The following is a 23,174-nucleotide window of genomic DNA, read 5'->3' as shown; positions in this document are numbered from 1 at the left end:
AGTCTTTAATCTATTTCAAGTTAATTTTTCAGTGCAATACTGTCTTGATTAAATCAATTGATTTTCACATGTTAAACCAACCCTGCCTTCTTGGGATAAGCCCTTCATAGTTATGGTGCATAATCTGTTTTATATGTTGCTGGATTCACCTTACCAGTATTTTATGGATTATTTTTGTGTTTGTCTTCATAAGGCATTTTGGTCTGTAGTGTCTTTTTATTGGCTGTCTCTGTCTGTTTTTGTTATGGAAAACTGGCCTCTTAGAATGATTTGAGAAATGTTCCCTCTCTGCTATATTTTGAAAGAGTTCGTGAAGGGTTTATGTTAATTATTCTTAAATGTTTGGTAGAATTCACCAGTAGAGTCATGTGCGCCTGGCATTTTCTTTGTGGGAAGTTTTTGATTACTAATCCAGAGTTCTGAAAATGTTGTTTTTGACACTATTCCAGTGCTCTTGGTTTTATTTATTTATTTTTTTTAATGGTGGAGTGGATTTTTGGAGCTCTTACTCTGCCGTTCTTGCTGACATCTAATCTTTTTTCTTTAAGTTCTCTAATGGACTGAAAAATAACCAACCTCCTCCAAAGCCCTTTTATTTCTTATTCCTACCATATTGTTTTATTGCAGCTTCATAGTCTGTCAAAGCCTTCAATGATCACTTCAGTCCAGAAGGCTTTAAGTGAATATTTAAATAACTGTTTTGAAAGAATGTGCCATAGAATAATTATTTTTCCCTTCCAGTTGAAAATGTCAGAGAGCCATGCATGTTTAAAGGTCTTTTGCCCTTAATATACCATATCGTAAATCAGAATTCAGTGCAGAACACAGAAACATTCCAGGCATTTTAAAGCAAAAAAAAAAAGGGTTAATACATTGAATTAGATGAATGGAAAGGAGCTATCGGTGTGAAAAAGAGTTGGTTCTACGTTTTGACTCTAGGAGTAACTTCCAGAAAAACAGAGACGTGACCCAGAAAGGCATCTACTTCTGAGGACAGACTTTATTTTAAACTTGTCAAAAACCAGCTTTGAATTTTATTGCCTTTTTTGTTGTTTTTGCTTTTAGTTTTATTTGGTACTAACTTCTGCTTTTATTTTTATTATTTATTCTTGACTTCTTTTGTTTTATTTAATTGGTCTTTTTCTAGAATCTGAGTTGAATGCTTAGAAAATTTATTTTTATTATTTCTTAGTTTTTAATATATTAATAAAGACTTAGTTTTCAATATATTAATAAAATTTTCTTTGAGTATTTACTGCTTGGTGATGTTCTGTAGGTTTTAATTTTAATGTATCTCATTCTAATTTATTTTTTTAATCTTATACTTTTATCTTGATTTTTTTCTTTAATAAGGTTTTTCTCCATGTAGAAAGCTTTATATTTTTCTTATTGATTTCTAGGCATTTTTACTATAGTTTTATTAAATTGTGGTATAAATGCTTTATAAACATTTTGTGGCCTAATATATAGTCTCTTTTGAAAATATTCAAAATAAAATTTGAAAAGAATATCTATTCTTTGTTAATTATAAATACACATGCATACACATATACACACAGAATGTCAATGGTTTATTTTATTTTTCAAGTCCTTTATAACTTTATTTTTGTTTTGCTACATAGTCAATTTCTGAGAAAGGTGTACTAAAATATGATACTTTTAGATTTTGTTTTTTAATAGTTTGTGCTTTATTATTTGATGCATAAAGCATTGTCATCATAATGGATTTTTCATGAATTGTAACAGTTTAATCAATAGAAAGCATGTTACTTGTATTTAATGATTTTTGCTTCGTATACCAGTTTGTCCAAAAATTGATATCACTCTTGTCCTGTTATACTTTTCTCAGGCTCTTTATTGTGAACATTTTTCTGAGTTTTTAAAATTTATTTTTTTATTTACTTGGATTTTTTAATTTAAAAATATCTTTTAACCCCCAATAATGTTAATAACTCTCTGCCTATTGAACAAGAAAATGAAGTCACTTACATTTATGCTCTTGATTTATACATTTGATTTTGTTTCTGCCTTCTTTATTTAATTTTTGCTAAATTAATGGATCAATTGCTTGATTGTATATGAGGTGGTGGTGAGGGGCTCAAGTGTATTGAATGAGTTAAATTTATAAAATGTATATTTTATAAACTTCAATATTAACTTATATCTACAGCACCATCTCCAAATAAGACCTATAGTTTACTTCTAATTTTTTCATCCTGGCATCCCATCTACGCTCCTTGGGATAGTGAACACCTGAGACATTGCTGTTCCAAGCTGTTATTCCTTTTATACCATGCTTCTTAGACTTTCTGAATTCCTATATTAAATAACAGAACAGCATTACCTATGATTATTTAAAGTTAAAATGTACTTTCCTGTTTTATGTTGCTAATGATGTAATTGTAACTTTTAAATCAAAAGAAAAAAACAGGTAATAAACAAAAAATGATTGTAATTTCTCTGAAACGGTTTAGAATAGTACTATCCAAAGATAAAGTCAGATATTTTGAGAAATAGTGATTTCTCCTTCATTGGAAGAGTTCAAATGTGACAAATTACTTCTTAGTATAAAGGAACTTCATCATCAGACCAATCAAATTTTTGGCATAAAAAAAAAAATACTCCTTTAACTTTTTGAACTAATCTAATAATCTCCAATTCTAAGGATTTTCCTATCTGGGCACAGAGAAATGGATGGTCCGGAAAAACTATTAAGATATTTTTTTCATCCTGTTCTTCAATTTTACATAATAGTATAGTTTTATTCCAAATATATCAGCATATATATGTGAAAGAAAGAAACGATAATTCACACCAAGAAAACAATTTCAATTTAAATACCCTGTTTATGTGAGTTAATTATCTTCTGGGGCTTCTTGCAGAACCACCCAGCCTGGAGGATGCAGGGAAGATGCTGAATGAGACCGTGGTGGTAAACAGCCCGGTACAGCTGGAGTGTAAGGCAGCTGGAAATCCCTTGCCTGGTATGATTATGTGCGGACTCTGAACTTCACATTTTAAAATTTCTGGGAATAGCTAAGTCTGTTTATGAGCATAATATAGTAATTACTAATAAAGAGAAGATTGTAGAATACATTTCAAGAGTAAAGGATATCATTAGGTAGATGATACCTTTGAATTTTCATTGCTTTTAACTACATGAAATACTTTACCCATTTAAACGATGTTGAAATATGTGGATAATTATCTTATTGTCCTTACTGTAATAACACAATAATATTTTATATACTATTATGTTGAAAAATATAGTTTTATGTAGTCTAGATTGATTATCTTTATAAATCAGTCATTTGATGAGGCTACTATTTTGTTTCTTTATTCTCACCACTGGTTAGTTATTCATATGACTCGGTAATAATATAAATATTTTGAGGCTAATAGTGTATATAGTGTTTGGTTTTGATTAGATACATAGACAAAATTTTTATAGATGTGACAATATAGATAACAAAAAGAAAATCAGTTAAAAGTTTGTACCAGAGGATATTGATACATTAGAGATAAAATAAAGAATATTTTTTTATAAATTAATTTCAGGACTCTTTTATTGGCTTGGCTATTCATGTTTTTCTTAGTGTTACCTTTTCTTAAAAATCAACCCTAAAAAGATATTTAAACTGAAATGATAAGCATAAGAATAAAGTAATTGTTACTATTTTAGTTAAGCTCCAATTGAGTGTATATATTGAGCTTTTAAAGGAAAAAATTAAATAAATGGGCTTCTCGCTTCTTTTCCCTTGCAGCTATCACATGGTACAAGGATAATCGTCCACTGTCAGGTTCCACTAGTGTGACTTTCTTAAACAGAGGACAAATCCTCGATATCGAAAGTGCGCAGATCACAGATGCTGGCATATATAAGTGTGTGGCCATCAACTCAGCTGGAGCTACAGAGTTATTTTACAGTCTGCAGGTCCATGGTTAGTGCTGCTTCTCCTAGATTCATCTTACGGTAGAGACACATTCAAAATGATAAAGTTCTTCCATAAAAACCTAATGTGAATATTTAACAGCATGTTAAAGTCATCTTTATTTAAGAATGCAGTGTTCTAAAACTGATAAACATTTTTATTTGCACTTTTCTATTAGACCTGTTTTCACATGCTGTTCAACTTAAATTTTCTTTAGATGAATTGTTGAAATAGTCATCAACAATCTTACCAGCTAATGACAATAACTCGTTTGTAAATGATTATCTATCAGAATCATAATTTTAAACAAATGACTCCAAGTTATTATCTCCAATAATGCTTTTAAGAGGAGTTGGTAGTTAACATACTGAAGTGGATAGAGTGGAGGGATGGATGGACACACAGATGCACACACACACACAAGCCTGGAAATTAAGAAATAAAAATCCACTCTGGCATCAAAAACTGTATTTTAAACAAAGTAGTAAAACCTATTATCCTTATTTGTAAGATGGAGAAACTGATAATTGCCCTACTAATCACAAGATAGATGTGATTAGAATTCCAAAAAAGAGATGTGGAAGAATTTACTGGGGGAGAAAAAAAACCCGATGTAAGAACACATCACTGTGGACATTACATGTAATTTTCATTATTTTGAGGTGAAATCTTCTGTGATGTTTCTATATCTTACTTTTATTCATATTTTTTATTCCCTTTCAGTGCCCCCGTCAATTTCTGGCAGCAATAACATGGTGGCTGTGGTGGTTAATCACCTGGTGAGGTTAGAATGTGAAGCCAGAGGTATCCCTGCCCCAAGTCTGACCTGGTTGAAAGATGGGAGCCCTGTCTCTGGTTTCGCGAATGGGATACAGGTACTCTCTGGCATTCCTTCAGTGAAATCTACTACATGATTATTCAGTACAGGAAGTACGAACAGGTAAAGCTGTTAAAGAGATCTGGAGAACAAGGATTCACAAATGTTATCCAAAGCCGTACACATACACATAAATACTGTAGACACACAATAGGAATTTCTAAACAATTAATTTAAAGCTCAGTTTATCTAAGAGTTCCCTTATATCATAGGCAGTGCTTTATTTTGACCATTTGTTTTAGAGATTGTCTACCTCCCCATCCCTGTTCCCCATCACCACGGCAAGAGATACTTTACACAAAGAAATGTTCATCAACAACAAAAACCAAATTTCTTGGAAGAATTTAGAATTAAATGTGTAGAAATAATAATGAATCAGAAAACCATGTAAAGTATATGTACTTCTACAAAATCATCAAATAATAAAGTAAAAAAAAAGGCAACATTATGAGAAATTAGAGTCTAAAAAATTTAAGTGCTTTACACTGACTCAAAATTAAAACTACAGAAACATGTGTGTCTCATCTAAAGTGTATTTTAATTTTATTTTGCCTAGCAGAGAGTTCTCCTGCCGTTCTACTTTAGCTGTTTTTGAAAATCCGATACTTGCAGAATTTGGGATCATAAAAGATTTAGAGTAAATATTTTAGAGATTCAACTAGATCAATGAGATAAACAGGCAATGAATGTAACTAATTTATTTGGCTGCTAGTTTGCTGTTAATTTTAACTTCTTGCTTGTTCTCCCGAAGATAAATTAGAAGGAGGACTAGCTCCTCCTATATCCACCTCTTCTTCTCTTTCTCCCTTGGTGGCTTTGTCTTTCTCTGTACTACGTATGGGTGAAATTGGACCTTCGTTTGATCTTGTACACAGAGACTTTGCTTTCAGTGGTTATTACCAAGTTTGGTTCTGGCCCCTCAGTCTTCTTCCACAGAGAAGATGAGAAGGGGAGTCAGTGATGCTTGCCCACTTTAAAATATCCAAGTAGGAATCACAGGCAAATGTCAATTGATCGACCTCAGAAAATAAGAGAAAACGTCTGTTTACACGTACTGTTCTCAGAGGGCATGTTGGTTATTTAGCTTTGTTATCATTGATAGGTTCTGTCTGGGGGCCGCATTCTAGCTTTGACCAGCGCCCAAATCAGTGATACGGGGAGATACACCTGTGTGGCAGTGAATGCAGCTGGGGAGAAACAAAGGGACATTGACCTCAGAGTATATGGTGAGACATTTGAATAATTATTTCTTCTCTGATGTAGCTGTGTTTAAATCCTAAGATCATTGAGGAACGTTAAAGGAAGTTTTTGACAAATAACTATGACAATAGAAACGATACTACAAGATTAATTCAGATTTTCCCTTCCAGCCTCATATTTAACTAATTTTATTTTATTAAAGTTCTAAGCAATGAAAATGCATACACCCATCATGTAGGGTGCTGGTTTTCTGGAGCCTCCTGAGGAATGCGACGTGGAGAGCAGCTTTGCAATTGGAAGATGCGGTCTCCTCCCTAAAGCAAGTTCTCGTGATCTATTCTACTAGAGGCTTTGATTTTATCATTTTTTAATTATACTTATAGTCAGCGTATTTTATAGGCAATACTATGTCTATGATTTAAGGCTATCTGAGAAGCAAAAGTTAAACTAAGCATAAACAAAACAGAAACAGACTCATAGACACAGAGAACAAACTGAGGGTTGCCAGGTGGGAGAGGCTTGGGGGGCTGGGCGAAAAGGTGAAGGGGTTAAGAAGTACAAATTGATAGTTATAAAGTAGTCAAGGGGATGCGAAGCACAGCATAGGGAATATAGTCAATAATATAGTAATAACTATGTGTGGTGTCAAGTGGGTCCTGGAATAATCAGGGGAATCACTTCATAAATTATATAAATGTCTAACTGCTATGTTGTACCCCTGAAATTAATGTAAAATAATATTGGATGTCACCTGTAATTGAAAAAAAAAAAGTTTATTCCCGTTTTAACTTCGGCCAAATTTGATTTTTTTTTTCCTATCTATGATGCAGCTATAAAGTACAAAAGGGATGTCTGATTCCATCTCAGCAACGGCCCCCAGAATAAAGCTGGGGCCTCACTGGCCTCCATCCAAAGATTACACTTGTCATTCCACATGTTAATGCATTTGCATTTAGAACTCTTTCAGGCTTTTTTTCAAAGTCTTATTTGCATTACATTCCTTGGTTCATGGAATAGTGAATTTGTTTCTTCTGTGGCCCCTCAAAGAATATCTGTTTAATGCAGGCCTTCTTTCCTTTTTTTAAAAAAAATTATTTATTTTAATTAGTTTCAAGTATACAGTACATCGGTTTGACATCTTTATAGTTCATAAAACCATCCCGCCAATTGCTCCCTCCCTTCCCTGGCCCTCCACGCAGGCCTTCTTTTCTAAGTCCCATTTCACGTCCAAATAATTCTCTCCTATTCAAACATATTACTTTTTTTTTTAACCTCCAGACCATATGGGCTGACTTCTTTTTAAGTTTGCCAAAAACAAATGTAATTATTACAAATAACTTTTATAATAAGTCATAATTTTTTAAAAAGGCCTGTTGTTGCAACATGGATACCATACCGTACATTTCTAATTAAGCTGAAAAATCCTAGTTAGCATCAGTAGACTGCCAAAGGGCTCTCTGTGCATCTCTCTGCTGTTCCCTCAGCAGTTGACGTGAGTCTGTATCCAACCTCCTGCTTTGCTGGTGCTCTCTGTCCAAGATGACAGGTGGGTTTAAAATGCCCAACTTCAGGGATTCTAACTCCTTCCCTTAATGGGCCTCTTTGATGCTTCATAAAGAACTAGAGTATACCGATCTAAAATATCCTTAGAGATCGATGCGTCAATCAATCAATGTATATGACACAATAGCTCCTTCAGTCGTTAGTAAGCGAGCGGAGGGGAAGTAGTCACTGGCTTCATGCAGCAGTTAAAATTGGGATTGGCTGCATTTCTATATTGGTCAGTATCAAAAGCGGACCTGGGAGATGATAAAGAGCTGATTATTTTCCAGGAATTATAAAGATGTGCATCATTCTTCTTTATCATTTACTGAGATATTCCCCTACCACCCTTTTGGTCTGAAAACTAGGATCTGTTATAAAAAATCAAGAGGCTAACTAATATGTGTGTGTTTGAGAATGTGTATATATGTTTAGCATTTGAAACATATATGCATAACAAGCTACTAAAGAAGTGTAAAATTAAACCAGGTTTTTAATCTGAAATTAGTTTACAGTGTATGTTCCACTACTAGTATTATTTCCATGCATTATATTCCTATATTTGTGGTAGTAACCTTGGCAACTTTGTGTCTAATTGGAGCCTAAAGAATGTGCAGCCCCAAAGGTAAGTCCCCTTCAGATTTATGTTGTAGTATGTGGGGACAGTAGGAAGAGTCACAGTGAGTAAAACAGCAATCCTTAACATATACAAAAGTACTTCAGTAATATTTTTTCTCCCTGGTATAAATTCAGAGTACATTTTAGCCTATTCTGAGGTGCCCAAAAAAGAGAATTGAGTTCTTTAATGATTTGGATTCCTGTAGAACCTTTTCTTTAAACTTAAGCTCAGAGAACTTTCTTAGAGATCGTACATTCCCCAGCATCTCAACAAATAGAAGCCTATGGCAATTCTAATTTCAGTAATTAAATTTAGCAAATATAATGCGCAGGATGAGAAACAAGCACAACGTACCCCATTCTAAGCAGCATAACCACAAAGCAAAGTAAGGATAACATCGAAGGGAGCTGAGGATCTAAAGGGTAGAATCTTTGTCTCTTCTCAGACTAAACACAAAGTTGGAAATGAAAGACAGGGCAGAAAAAAATAGATGTGTCTCAGTAATATATATCCTTGGCTGTAATTAGATTTGCTTGAATTTATGTTCTTTGAGAAACAAATGCTCTGTTGTCTTTGCATTTCTCCCCTTGGTTTTAACTCACTTAGCTGTAAAGAAAAATAATTGAAAGAAACATGCTTGGAAATAAATTTGCATTCTGCTTTCTTGAATTATTTCTTACTTTTACTTCTACAAGAATCCATAAAGAATTCATGTCCTTTTGTAAATTCTACAAATAATCCAAGATAAACATATTTTCATACAGTCGTAGTAGTTTTTTATCCACTGAGACCAGTCAGTCTACCTGAAATTATTTCTAAGCTGTGAAGCTGACTATTCTATTTAGGGCTTTCTATGCTAAGACTGGTGAATATATCTGTGTTCATAATATCTTAGAAAATGGCACTGATTGTGCTGATTTTGCTAATGTTATAGCAGTTTGAATCTGAAACTTGACTAGTTGTGTATATTTTATCTAATGTGTCACGTACTAAAAACAACTCACTGTTTTCTGTTCTCCATAGATTATTTTAAACTGAGAGCCGGGTATCTGTGTGCTATCAAATTTAGCAGAAGGAGCATCATGAACCTCTGTACAGATGCTCCCCTTTTCTGTCTGTTCCCATCATTTCTTCCTTTAGCATCAGTTCCTTTGAGTGTAGCACAAGTCCTGCATCCAGAAACAGCACAAGAAAGTGCCCTTAGTTCATTTCATATGCCTTTCCCTCTGCAGAAGACGTGGTAGCAAAGAAACCTCTGGTTATAGAAACGCAGCATCGCTAAAGTCTGTTGCATTCATTGTCATGTTGCCACATGCTGCTGCAGTGTGAAGCCCGAAGCAATGGCTAATGGACTATAATAACTTTCCTCACCACAAAGATCTTATTTCTAACAAAGCATTTGGAAAGTCTTTTAGGAGTCCTTTCAGTGCAACTTAACCTTAAATAAAGCAACAACTACAAATATGATAGATTTTCTACAATCCTAAATAGTTATAGGATTTAGTGAGAAATGGCCAAGGAAATTCCCCTCTGTGCTTTTTTATAACGGGCCTGATTTCCTCATTAGTTTGTGTATTTGAACCATTATGAATACAGGCCCGAAAGCGTCCTTGAGGGGTCATGGAGCCCAGCCTCTCATTCTTGGCAGGGCTGTACCTAAACCATTGGAGACAAATGATCATTTACTCTATTTTTTTTTTTTTAATACACCCAAAGGAAGGAGATTCCCTAAACTTCTCCAAGAACACATTTCAGCATCTGACAAACCTTATAGCCAGGGACTTAAGATTTTGATCTCATTAACATTTCAGCTCATTTCCTCTTTTTATGTAATCGTGAGTGTGTTGTACAGCTGGTCATTGATTTAGTTTGTTCTTTATTGTGCCATTTATTCTACATTTTTCTTCCATAGAAAGTTGACAAAATGTCTTGAAAAACCAAAAAGAGCTCTAAACTGCAAGTCAGGAGACTCCTAGCTTTGCCACCAATTAGTCAAGTTATTTCAATAAACTATTATCTGTTAACCCATTTTACGCTTTACACATTGTGATTGAATGGGACTGGATGGTCTCTTTCATCTCTATTTTTTATTTTGCCTCGGTGACAATGAAATTTATTTTCTTTTGCAAAATATATAAATATTCCAAGTGTATTTGCTTTCAATTCATTGTTATTTCCAAAATGTTTCATGAATGATTTATTACCTTGAAAACCTTAACTAGTAACATCTAGTTCAGGAAGTTCCTTAAATGGGCCCTTGGTGAGAACCTCCCATTCTAAAACGTTTTTAAGAGAAAAGTTAGTGAAAATTATTTTCACTCAACAGTAAAACGTTAATCAGTGATTTATTAACACTTGATTCTGAACCAAATGAAAAGAGCGTGTATTAGAATGATCATGATCCTACATCTTAAAAGAACTAATAGAACTATTCAGTATATGTCCTGATGATGCATAAAGATAAGCAGTGTGATGGCCTATTTTATCCTGAGGGAAAACCCGTCTTTCACTTAGTTCCACCAAATATTATGGGAGAAGAACAGAACATCTCCATCCTCGTTAGTCAAGCTGCGGAGTTGCTGTGTCAGAGTGATGCTATCCCCTCACCTACTCTGACTTGGTTAAAAGATGGCCGCCCCTTGCTAAAGAAACCAGGCCTCAGTATCTCTGAAAATGGAAGCGTGTTAAAGGTAAGGCTACAGATTCATTTACTTCTTGTTATATTATGCCTAAGCTCACAGCGCTGGTATTAACCCCGATTAAACTTGCCTGTCTTTACAAGTGTTACACTAATTTCATATTAGAAAATTCTAGGAACCCTTTCATTAATGAGGTTTGTAATATTTTTAAATTTTATGCCTCGTAAGATTTAAATATTTAATTTTCTATCCATATTTGTAGCTAGAAGCCATCCAAAAATGCTTCTGGGACAGTATTATAGAAATATTGTAAGGAGTGCCTCATCTTCAGTCTTCAGCCAATCAGCAAATAGCCATTCTAGGAATTCTGAGTGGGGATGCGAAAAAGTGTAAGATGTATTTCCTACCCTCAGTGTCTGCTAATTCCACATAAATATATAAAAAAATGACAGTTTAGTTGAAAATGCGGTAAGTTCTGTAAGTCTGAGTTAACTATCAAATGGACGATACAGACAATACATTTTGGCAGTATAACAAAAGGTGAAATTACGTTTGCCTGGAATAATCTTGGAAGGTTACTTGGCTTTTTTGAGGGGTAGATGGGACAAAAGGCGTGGTTAAGGAAAGCAACTGAGCTAATGTGGCTGAAACAGGAAAGTTAACAGAGTAAATATTTGGAAATCATTTTGACAAGGTTGAGTTGAGTGAAAAAAGAGCTAACATTTAAATCCAGCCTAGAAATTAAGACCATTTATAAAATCTCTGTAATATCCTGAATGAGAAATTGAAAGTCTAGCTAAGTAATCTGCCCATGGTTCCTAAGTGGCAGAAATGGGATATGAATACAGAAGTATAGCCTCAGAATCCATGCTACAAACCATGGCACCTCACAGCCTTTGGTAAAGAAAGGCTACTGCAGACAAACAAAAAGAGTCTTGAGAATTGGGTGGTGGGTGTCGGCACACAGGAACCTGAGAAGCCTACACAAGGAGGACGGGAGCAGGGGAGAGAGTGGGAGGGAGCGTGAAGATGTATGTTAGAGAGAAGAGGGTAGAGACCTTGGGAATTATGATCCTGTAATAATGGAGCTGTTGAGGAAGGAAAGGCCAGAATCACTGGTGGAGGAAAGTAGGATAAGTCAGTCAAGCTATATGGGGTTTAGGGGCAAGCAAAGGGCCCCACCCCTGCTCAGAGGCGGAGCCCAGTGTTCTGGAAGGCAGCTGATAGAATTCTCAAACCTCAGCTCTGACTGAATGATAGAGGGAGAGGGAGACAGTTGTAGGAACACAAGCCTCCGCCCTGGGAGGGGAGAGCCATGTGTGGTTAAAACAGTCTTAGCAGATTTCACTGAGTCTAGCAGTTCATTTCTTCAGAGCACAGATCCCAATATTGGAATGGAGATGATGGTGAAGAAATCCTGGGATCCGTTGAATCTCTACCACGTAGGCCAGTCAGGCACCCTGGAGTGTGCAGGTCCCCCGAGGGGCACAAAGAGAAGACTATGTGGAAATGAAAACTTCTAAGCTCCCTGCTATACTAAATACCATCAATGATAACTCCAACTTCAATGATTCTCCCTCTTTTGAATGTTTTAGCAATTGATTGCAAAGTTATTTAGTAATCAATCACATACTGTTTGTTTTACATCTTGTATTATTTTGTTATTATTTATAACTTGTTTATTTTAAACTTTTTTTTATGTTCACATACTTTGTATTCTCAACCAGATTGTGAACTCAAGTCAGAAATCATATATTACACTATACTTCTTCGTATCTTCTACCTGCAGTACCTGGTACAAGGTTCTCAGTAACTGCTGAATGGTCGGCCAGTGAATGAATGACTAATGAGTATTGATGCATGTTGCAGATAAATACATGGAAAATATTTACCGATATTCAGTTATATACTGAGCACCAAACTGAGTACTAGGAGGTTGATATTAATTGAATATAATTTTTGACTTCAAGAAGCTTACAAACCCAGTATGGGAGAAGAGATGTAATAAGCCAGTAATAAAGATGTTATTTTACTGAATGATATCCTAGACATATAAAGATTGTATATTTTAAAGCCTTAAAAACTTATACGGAAATTGTGATTTTATTGCCGTTTTATCTGAATTGTATTGAAAAGGCCTTTCTAGACCTTCAACGGCTAATATTAATGAAATTAAAAGAAAGTAGGACATACATGAAAATTGTTGAATCTTGATGAGTCTTGAATGTGCGTATAGTCATTCATTTTACAATTCTCTCTACTTTTTATATGATTTAACATATTCAGAATACAAATGAAAAATAAGAGATCACAAATAACATTGATAGAATAGCCCCAATTACTGATGAAATAGAAACTGTAGTTTCAAAACATAATTTTTTTTTTTTTTAGATTGAAGATGCTCAAGTTCAAGACACCGGTCGTTACACTTGTGAGGCAACAAATGTTGCTGGGAAAACTGAGAAAAACTATAATGTCAATATTTGGAGTAAGTGTCTTCAGCCCCTGTAAAACAAATGATGAAGCTTGTGGTTTAACCTTTCATTCTTTGTGTCAACTCTTAAAATGGCATCCCATAATTAAAATTGATCACAATACATAGGTGGACACTAATCAATATATGAGTATTAATTGTTCTTGATACTCATATAATTAAGTCAAGAGCAATTGATTATAGACTCACTGAACCTAAATGTATTAATCATTGTAACCGATTTAGTTTGTTTTTTATTGGCCAAATTATGTATGAGAATTGCGTGGGTGTAGGTGGGGGTGTGTGTTTGAGAGAGAGAGAGAGAACACATACACTTGTGAGTAAGAGATGGAATTACTGTGTTGACCAGTGTGAATAACAATTCTTGCTTGAAATTTTACTATGTAAGGTAATTAATGATTAAAGTAATTCTTTGAAATAATCACAACTTTTACATTGGCTGTGGTTGTCAATTATTAAAAAGTGCTCCCATTTCCAGTGTATTTATGTTTATGTTAAATACCTCTTTAAAATCATTTGTAACATTTTAAGCCCTCTCAATTTTGATTGTATTTTTAAATTTTTTAATTATTGAGATAAGGAGCTAAAATTTACTCTGATTATAAAAGTTTATTTAAAAACACATTTAAAATAAAAATAGAGGAAATAATTTGCTTCCAGAAGAGAAAAAAATTTTTGAAAACTTTAAAAGTAGGCATTTATGTAGAAAATCACATTAACAAAGAATCTTCATAATCATTTTAAAAATAATCTTGAAGAAGATTATGAGAAGTGCTAATATTCACCCTATAAAAGAATAAATTTACTTTTTAATAGTAAAATTTACGATCTAGTAAATTTATATTTGCTACTTATTAGTCATGTATCATTAACTTATGCTCTTACCTCCTTCTCCTCTCCCTCCATTTCTCTTTTTCTTCCTTTCTCATTTCTTTCAAATAGTAAAAATATTCATATAACTCCCTATATAGGTAAGATAACATAGGTGTTATCAAGTAAAGGTTAAAACCAAGATTTGTAGTGATGATCAATTAGAAAGTGAGGTGAAGAATTCATTTTTAAAATGCTGTATTGGAAATACCTATAGGCTGTCCATGTGAAGCTGTCCTACGTGCAGTCAGAAATAGGAGCCTACAGTTTAGGAGAGAGAACCGCTAAAAGGTAAGATTGGACACATGAGTATACATGTAGCAGCTGATATTAGAGAGAGTAAAAAGGATGTATACATAAGAGTCCTGTGTAGAATGACTCTCACGTGTACCGCGTAAGGGAAACAGAAAAAGCGACCCCAAATGGGAAACTGAGAAGGAACAAAAAGGTAGAGGGAAAACTGGGTAAAAATTGTGTCATGGAAACTAAGTAAAACGGTGTCCCCAGAAGAACACGGACAACAGATAAGTTGGATGTGGGTGAGTGGATGGATGGATGGATGGATGGATGGATGGATGGATGGATGGATGGATAAATGAATAATGTCAAATATTGCAGAGAAGTCAAATTAGACATAAACTGTGAAGTATACTTCAGTAGAGGAAAACAATACAGTAGGCACAAAAATGAATGATAGGGAAGAGAGTGTTAGACATCAAAGATAGACTCACTCAAAAACTATTTATAGTGTGCTTCTGTGTCCCAGGCATATGCCACGTTTAGGCATAGAGAGGTTAATGAGAAAAGACAATGACATTGTTCACACAGAATTTATATTCTGGTCTAAAATTATCTTTCGATGGCCAATTAAAATTAAATTTCCTGAGAGTTATTATAGGAAGTTTTGTGAGAAAATATATCAGGGGATTGTGACATCTGTTCGAGGGTTTAAGGATGAGTGGTTGTTAGGTCTCTGAGGAGAATGGAAGCATTACAAAGACCTGAAGAACACCATTCACTGTGGAGCATGGTGACAGGGAGAAGATATTAGGTAGGAAAGGTTAAGTGGGGCATATTGAAGAGAGCCTCTAAAATCAATTTCAAAAGTACACATTTGATTCTAACAGCGATATGATACCACTAAAAAGATTTAAAGAAGGACTAGGGTGTTCAGATCTGTATTTTAGAAAGAAAGCAGAAAAACTCTAGAAGTATTTAAAAAATTGGTTAATAGGGTTAATTGATTAGGTGGAGAAATGTGGAAACAAGAAGAGTAAAGGATTGATGTCAGTATGGGTTGGCCAGCGGGGCTGTGTGGACAGTAGTGTCCCTCCCTCAGAGAGGGAACAAAGGTGGCCGAGTTCATTCTGGGATAAGTCAGGTTTGACCGTGGCCCTAAGGAAGGCATCCCAGTTGAGATGTTAAATAGTCAGAGGGGGTCTGCATTGTAGGTACAGAGGTGCAAATATTTCTATGAATGGAAGCCATGAAAGTAGAAAAGGGTAGAATTTAGGCTGGTGATCATGAATTTATTGTGGTGGTAATTCGTGTAATTGTCATTGTCTTCTGTAGGACTTTCCATCTATGGTATAGGTGATGACAGGGTAAACTATAGGACTCCTGTGCTGCCAAACAGGAAGGACAGTGGTACAAGGCGGTTGAGACTATTGGCAAAGGAGTAGTTGAAACTATTGATCATGAAATCACAGCTGGATAGAAAAGCCAGTAAGCCAGAGTAGGCGGCTGGGGAGACTTCTGAGATAAAAGGAGTTGAGATTCAGTAAAGTCGATGAATTGAGAATTGGGAATAATTGAATGGAAGAGCTGGAAAGATGGAGCAGTTGTCAGAGAGTGGCCTAAATTTGTAATTTATAGGAAAAATGTTATAGGTAATGAAAAGGCTATGGCCTTTGATGGAGAAGGGAATCAAGGAATTGAGTAGCCAGAGTGTTTAGACAGGTTATACATGTGGATGCTGAGTTCATACAGAATGATAGCAGGTCTTCATGTAAAGAGGATGGACGACAGCAAGTACCAAATCGTTCAGCGAATGGAAAAAGAGTGTGCTTCACAGATGGTGGTAAGAATGAGAAAGAGAAGTAAATTGGTGGCATGAGCCTCAGAGGAATAGAAGCTTTCGCAGGGGTGGTTGAGCAATGACTGAAAACTGCACCGGAGAGTAAGAAGGATTCTCTCACTTCTCAACTCCCAGGAGTTTGGGAGAGCAAGCATCTGCTGCCTGGTAACATCACAACCAGAGAAGTGGCAGTGGAGAGAGTTCAGCCAGAAAATGCAGACTCGGCCTCTCAGAGAAGCGTGGGTAGTCAGGATTCACTTTGAATATTCCAAAGAGAAGCTGGAGGCCAGTGAGAGGCAGGCTGCGCAGTCTAGAATAGGTGACCCGTCTGTTTCTTAGATCAAATTCCTTACCTTTGTTCTTTACTATGTGTTATATGCCTGTTGTTTTCCAATTCTAAACATCATCTGAGATAACAAAACTGGTTAGGCACATGTGACTGGGTTAAGTTTAAACTTGGTAGGTGCCTTTGCTTTTTGGTATAAGATGTCTACATATCTATAATAAATTAGCTTCTTTTTATGCCACTCTGAATATTTTGGTAATTAAGTTTCTATTTGTGAAAACGGGAAGTTTGCTATTAGGTATTTAGTCTGTGTCTTAAAACTGACTTTTAATGTGGTGTTAATAACGTTAACCTCACAAGCTAATTATTTCCTGTGTCATTCGAGTGCAGACCTTTTTTGTTCTGCATGCCAAGTGTTGCAGGAATTTCATATTAAATGATTGTAAAAATCACATTTTGTATTTTTTCTTTTTTTAATCTTTCAGTACCACCAAATATATATGGTTCTGATGAACTTGGTCAACTTACAGTCATTGAAGGGAACCTCATCAGTCTGCTCTGTGAGTCAAGTGGAATTCCACCCCCAAATCTCATTTGGAAGAAGCAAGGTCAGTTTTCATCCTTTGACATTTATGAAATTAAGTCTAAATGAAATATTGATGAATTGATATTTCTTTGACAAACCTGTCAAATTATTAACAAACTTTCCAGGGATTTGCATACCAAAATACCAGACAGCATAATTAAATGTTATATGTGCAACACGTGATACTTCCACACTATACAGCTTAAAATCTAGATTTTTGAGACTGACTGCTGCCCAGAAAAAAATTAATTTTTTTTCATTTTAAAGCAGCGTCATCTGCTTTTTAGCTACTTGAAGTCAAAAGTAAATAGATAAGGATAAAGACTTATCAGAAAGCGTACACAAAATGCTTTCTATTCTTGCTTCGTATTCTGCCATTTGGCTTTCTCTGCAGGTTCCCCAGTGCTGGCCGATTCTGCAGGACGATTCAGAACTTTACCTGGAGGCAGACAGTTACAGATCTCAGGCGCTGAAAAATCCGATGCTGGGCTCTATACATGTGTGGCATCAAATGTCGCTGGAACTGCAAAGAAAGACTACAGTCTGCAAGTTTACAGTAAGTTACTGATTAGCCAGGCTTTGGCACAATTTTCTTTAAATCTTTTCATCCTTCCCTTTTCCTCATAAGTCTAAGATACACTCGAAGTGGCATAGTTATACTATACCTCTCATAAAACCCGCAAATTTAAATTATGCTGACATAATCAAGAGAAGTTACTTATTTCTGGCTATTATTTAGTCAGCAGTACAGTTGTCCTGTCTAGATCAGCTCAGTGATGGCGGACACATGAATGTGGCTGTAATTTGTTAGGGGCAGTATAGTGGGCATGTGGAATGAGGAGGGGTGACATTGTACCATAGGGTATATTTATAACATGTAATGAAATATTTTAAATAATAATTTGTATTAGGTTTTAAAGTGTTTAAAATATGTAATTATCTCATTCAGTCTTTACCTGAGTTGTAATATGAGACAAAACTATTGCCCACATTTTACATTAGTATAAACTTAAGCCTCGAGAAGATTCCATGACTAACTGAGGTCACATGGCTTGTGTGTGATAGGAATGAATGGCAGTAGAACACAAGATTACTAATACTGGCTCATTTTTCTTCTCATACGTATATTTGTTGAAGGTAGTCTAATTTTTGTTCATGGAATCAGTATAAATTAGGTGACTTCAGCTGCAAAGTTAGAGAATAACTAGTATCTGTTGCTTAAAAAAGTAGAGGTTTATTTTCTCACATAAAGAGAACCCTGAGGTTGGCAGTCATAAGTTGGTCAGCACTAAACAAATAAAATTAGAAATGACAGAGAAGTTACAACCATTAAAACAGAAATTCAAAAGATCATACAACAGTTAAATGCCATAAAATTGGACAACCTAGAAGTGCATAAATTCTTAGAAACAGACAATCTTTCAAGAATGAATTTTTTAAAAAATAGAAAATACGAATGGATGGATTACTAGTAAGGATATTGAATCATTAATCAAAAACCTCCCAACAAACAGAAGTCTAGGACCATCTGGTGAATTCACTGGTAAATTTTACTAAAGATTCAAAGATTTGATACCTATCCTTCCGAAGCTCTTCCAAAAAATTAAAGAGGAGGGAATGTTTCTAAACTCATTTTACAAAGCTTGCATTACTCTGATACCAAAAACTATACAAGGATACTATAAAAAAGAGAAAATTGTAGGCCAATATCCTTAATGAACATAGATACAAAAATATTCAACAAAGTATTTAGCAAAGCAAATTCAACAATATATTAAAAGGATCATGCATAATGATCAAGTGAGATTTATTCCAGGGATGCAAGGATGGTTCAACATTTACAAAGCAATGAGTGTGATACACCATGTTAACAAAATGAAGAATAAACACCATAACAAAATGAAGAATAAAAATCATCTCAATATATACAGAGAAAGCATTTGACAAAATTTAATATCCATTTGTGATAAAAAACTCTCAGCAAAGTAGGTATAGAGAGAGCGTACCTCAACATAATAAAGGCCATATATGACACTTCCACAGCTGGTATCATACTCAATAGTGAAAACTTGAAAGCCTTTCATCTAAGATCAAGAACAAGACAAGGATGCCCATTCTTCCACTTTTACTCAGCATAGTATTAGAAGTTCTAGACACAGCAAGTAGGCAAGAAAAAGAACCAAAGGCATTCAAGTCAGAAATGAAGAAGTAAAACTCTCACTATGTGCAGATGACATGATATAATACATATAGAAAACCCTAAAGATTCCACCAAAAAAAAAAAAAAAACTGTTAGAACTAATAAATGAGTGCAGCAAAGTTGCAGGATACAAAATCAATATACAGAAATCTGTGGCATTTCTATATGTTAATAGTAAACTATCAGAAAGAGAAATTAAGGAAACAATCTCATTTACAATTGCATTAAGAGAATAAAATACCCATGAATAACTAACCAGGAATTGAAAAACCTGTTCACTGAAAAATATTAAAAAACTATTAAAATAAATTGAAGAAGAAACAAATAAATGGAAATATATTTCAACTCATGGATTATAAGAACGTGTTAAAATGTTCATATTACCCAAAACAATCTACAGATTCAATGCAATCCCTATCAAAATTCCAATGGTATTTTTCACAGAACTAGAATAAATAATTCTAAAACTTTTACGGAACCACAAAAGATCCTAAATTGCCAAAGCCATCTTTAGAAAGAAGAACGAAGTTGGAGGTATCCTGCGCCCTGATTTCAGACTATACTATAAAGCTATACTAAACAAAACAGTATGGCATTGGCATAAAAGCAGATACAATTTAATGGAACAGAATTTACAGCCCAGAAGTAAACCCACACATGTATATGAACAAAGTAATTTACAACAAAGAAACCAAGAACATGCAGTGATGAAAGGACAGTCTCTTTAATAAATGATGTTGGAAACCAGATAGCCACATGCAAAAAAAGAAGAAGAAAAACCCTTTAACTTCGACTACTGTCTTACACCATATACATAATTAACTCAAAATCAATCAAAGACTTGAATGTAATACCTGAAATACCAAAATTCTGGAAGAAAACATAGGCAGTAAGTTCTTTGACATTGGTCTCAGAGGCATTTTTGTGGATCCAACTCTAAAGGCAAGGGAAACAAAAGCGAAGATAAGCAAATGGGACTGTATCAAACTAAAAAGCTTCTGTGCAGTGAAGGAAACCATCATCAAATGAAAAAGCAACCTACTGAATGGAAGAAAATATTTGCAAATCATACATTCAACAAGGAATTGATATCCAAAATATGTAAAGAACTCATACAACTCAACAGCAAAACAAACAGACAAACAAACAAACCTGATTAAACAATGGGCGAAATCTGAATAGACATTTTTCCAAAGATATACAAATGGCTACCTGGCACATGAAAAGATGTTCAGCATCACTAATTATTAGGGAAATGCAAATCAAAACCACAATATCACCTCGTAACTATTAGAAATAGCTATTATAAAAAAGTGAAACAATAAGAATTGGAGAAGATGTGAGAATAAGGGAACTCTTATATACTGTTGATGTATACTGTTGATGAGAATGTAAATTGGTACGGCCATTACTGAAAATAGTATAAAGATTCCTCAAAAAATTAAGAATAAAACTACCATATGATCCAGCTATTCCACTTCTGAGTACTTTTTCAAAGAAAATAAAAACACTAATTTGAAAAGATATATGAACCCCTGTGTTCACTATAGCATTTTTTACAATAGCCAAGATATGGAAACAACCTAAGTGTCTATCAATGGATGAATGGATAAAGATGTGGTGTGTGTGTGTGGATAAACATGTGGTGTGTATACACACACACACACACACACACACACACACACACATATATGTATATATACACACATGTGTGTGTGTGTGTGTGTGTAATGGAATACTACTCAGTCATGAAAAAGAATGACATTTTGCCATTATTACATGGGTGGACCTTGAGGTTATTTTGCTAAGTGAAGTGAGTCAGATGGAGAAAGACAAATATTATTTCACTCGTGTGAAATCTAAAAAACAAAACAAAAGAAAAGGAAAACCAACTGAGCAAAAACAAACTCACAGATACAGAGAACAGATTGATAATTATCAGGGGGAAGTTGTGGGGGTACGAAATGGGTGAATGGGGTCAATTGTATGGTGAAAGACAGTAACTAGACTTTTGGTGGTGATCACTTTGTAGTGCATACAGATATCAGATTACAGAGTTGTACACCTGAAGTTTACATGTCACATGCCAATTTTACCTCAATAAAAAATGTTATATTTTTCCCTTTTACTGGGAGAGCTAAAAGTTCACAAAATCTAGACCATCCGCCCCTGCCAAGAGACCTTTATTTAGATTTTTTAGTCCTAAATAGATTCATGTGGCCATCTCAATGATCAGAGACAACTGGGAAATAGTCACAGCTCTTTTCAACTCCTGTAATAGAAGGTGGAGGGGAAAAAGGGATTGGTAATAGACATTGAGTTGTGAGCTAGGCTATTTTACCTATTTTAAAATTAATACAATAAAGTTTTCTGCAAATGATAAGTTCAAATATTTGTAAAACTTTTCAAAAACAGGTAAAGTAGCAAACATGACGTTCTTTCCTTAGTGCGTTGATAGCTTTGTTTTAGGTATGAACCCATTTAGAAACACTGGAGAAGAACTCTACCTCTCAACATAGCAATGCCATGTCTGTTAGTCTTAGGTCTTTCTTTAGGAGTTAATATTTTGACATCAAAACTGAATTTAACTTTGACTGATGGAATTTTCTGTGTAAAACTGAAGAAAACATTTCCTATTTTGTTCTCTTTCTTTTTTTAAATGCAGTTCGACCAACCATATCCAACAGTGGCAGCTACCCTACTGAAATCATTGTGACTCGAGGGAAGAGTATTTCCTTGGAGTGTGAGGTGCAGGGTATTCCTCAACCAACAGTGACTTGGATGAAAGATGGCCGCCCCTTGACCAAGGGAAGGGGAATAGAGATATTGGATGAAGGTCGCATTCTTCAGCTGAAAAATATTCATGTATCTGACACAGGCCGTTATGTGTGTGTGGCTGTAAATGTAGCAGGCATGACCGACAGAAAATATGACTTAAGTGTACATAGTAAGTGTAAATAACAAGCTCAATAGGTCTATTCATTGGCTGATATAATCTGTAGCATCCTGGCCGGGAGATAAAGGTCTTGAGTGTTGAGTCTTTTATTTATAGTCTATTGTTTTCTGCATACACACTACTTCTCCAGAACAATCTCATCACTTATCCTTCTATGACTGACCTATCATTTCTTACCTTGCTGAAAGAAGCATGTATTGAATTTTATTTTAAGAAAGCACATAGTGAAGTAGATAATTGTCTTTGATAATTGTACTTCTCGTCGAGTTCTACCCCAACTGCTATTCTTTGATTCTTTGTTTTCCAAATCAGCTGTCTTGGCTAGTATAAACCTAGGTTCCTGAGAGCTTGCTGACTCAGCATCAGTTGGTCATGAGTTATAGTGGAGTCAGCTTTAATGTTCTCTTTAGTGAGTCATAAATGTGCATAGGAATAGACCAAGCATTATGTTCTCAGGGACACCTATTTGTATGCATAGAATTTGAATTGAAATTTTTAAATCTATAAAAATGATGGTACATCTAATATAACTTGAATTTAGTCAAGACTCACACAAAATCCAGTTTTACTTTCCTCTAGTTTGCAACCAATGTATGAGCCAAAGCTTTAAGGAATCTGAATGTAAAAGAGCAAATGAGTCAACCTTAAGTATCTTTTGTTATATTATTTTAATTTTTAGATTATAATTATTTGTTAGAAAATCCTGCCTATAAGAAGGTCATGAATCTATATTAGAGGTTTACTGAAAAGATGAATGATTCATAGGAAATCACTCACCACCATTAGAATAACAATACGTAAGAGATTTATTGCTATTAGTGAGGAAAAGGTGACATTTTTACTTTCAGGAATGTTACACTAAAAATATTACTACAAATAGTAAGATCGAAGATGTG

At 34.7% G+C, this 23,174-nt stretch overlaps 1 protein-coding gene across 1 annotated transcript in view; it reads left to right on the top strand.

Annotated features, from left to right (window-relative positions):
* Positions 1–23,174, top strand: part of HMCN1 (hemicentin 1) — a 408,502-nt gene that overhangs the window by 250,548 nt on the left and 134,780 nt on the right. Inside the window, exons 37-45 of the mRNA XM_023533191.1 lie at positions 2,883–2,984; positions 3,765–3,941; positions 4,656–4,807; positions 5,912–6,035; positions 10,685–10,860; positions 13,201–13,297; positions 17,022–17,144; positions 17,517–17,678; positions 21,988–22,269. Of these exons, the coding sequence (XP_023388959.1) occupies positions 2,883–2,984; positions 3,765–3,941; positions 4,656–4,807; positions 5,912–6,035; positions 10,685–10,860; positions 13,201–13,297; positions 17,022–17,144; positions 17,517–17,678; positions 21,988–22,269 (1,395 nt within the window). The remainder of the gene's footprint in view (positions 1–2,882; positions 2,985–3,764; positions 3,942–4,655; positions 4,808–5,911; positions 6,036–10,684; positions 10,861–13,200; positions 13,298–17,021; positions 17,145–17,516; positions 17,679–21,987; positions 22,270–23,174) is intronic.

This window comes from Pteropus vampyrus, unplaced genomic scaffold, assembly GCF_000151845.1.
Source record: "Pteropus vampyrus isolate Shadow unplaced genomic scaffold, Pvam_2.0 Scaffold98, whole genome shotgun sequence".
Classification (NCBI taxonomy): domain Eukaryota; kingdom Metazoa; phylum Chordata; class Mammalia; order Chiroptera; family Pteropodidae; genus Pteropus; species Pteropus vampyrus.
The sequence above is the reverse complement of the archived record's forward strand: the minus strand, read 5'-3'. Positions and strand labels throughout refer to the sequence as shown.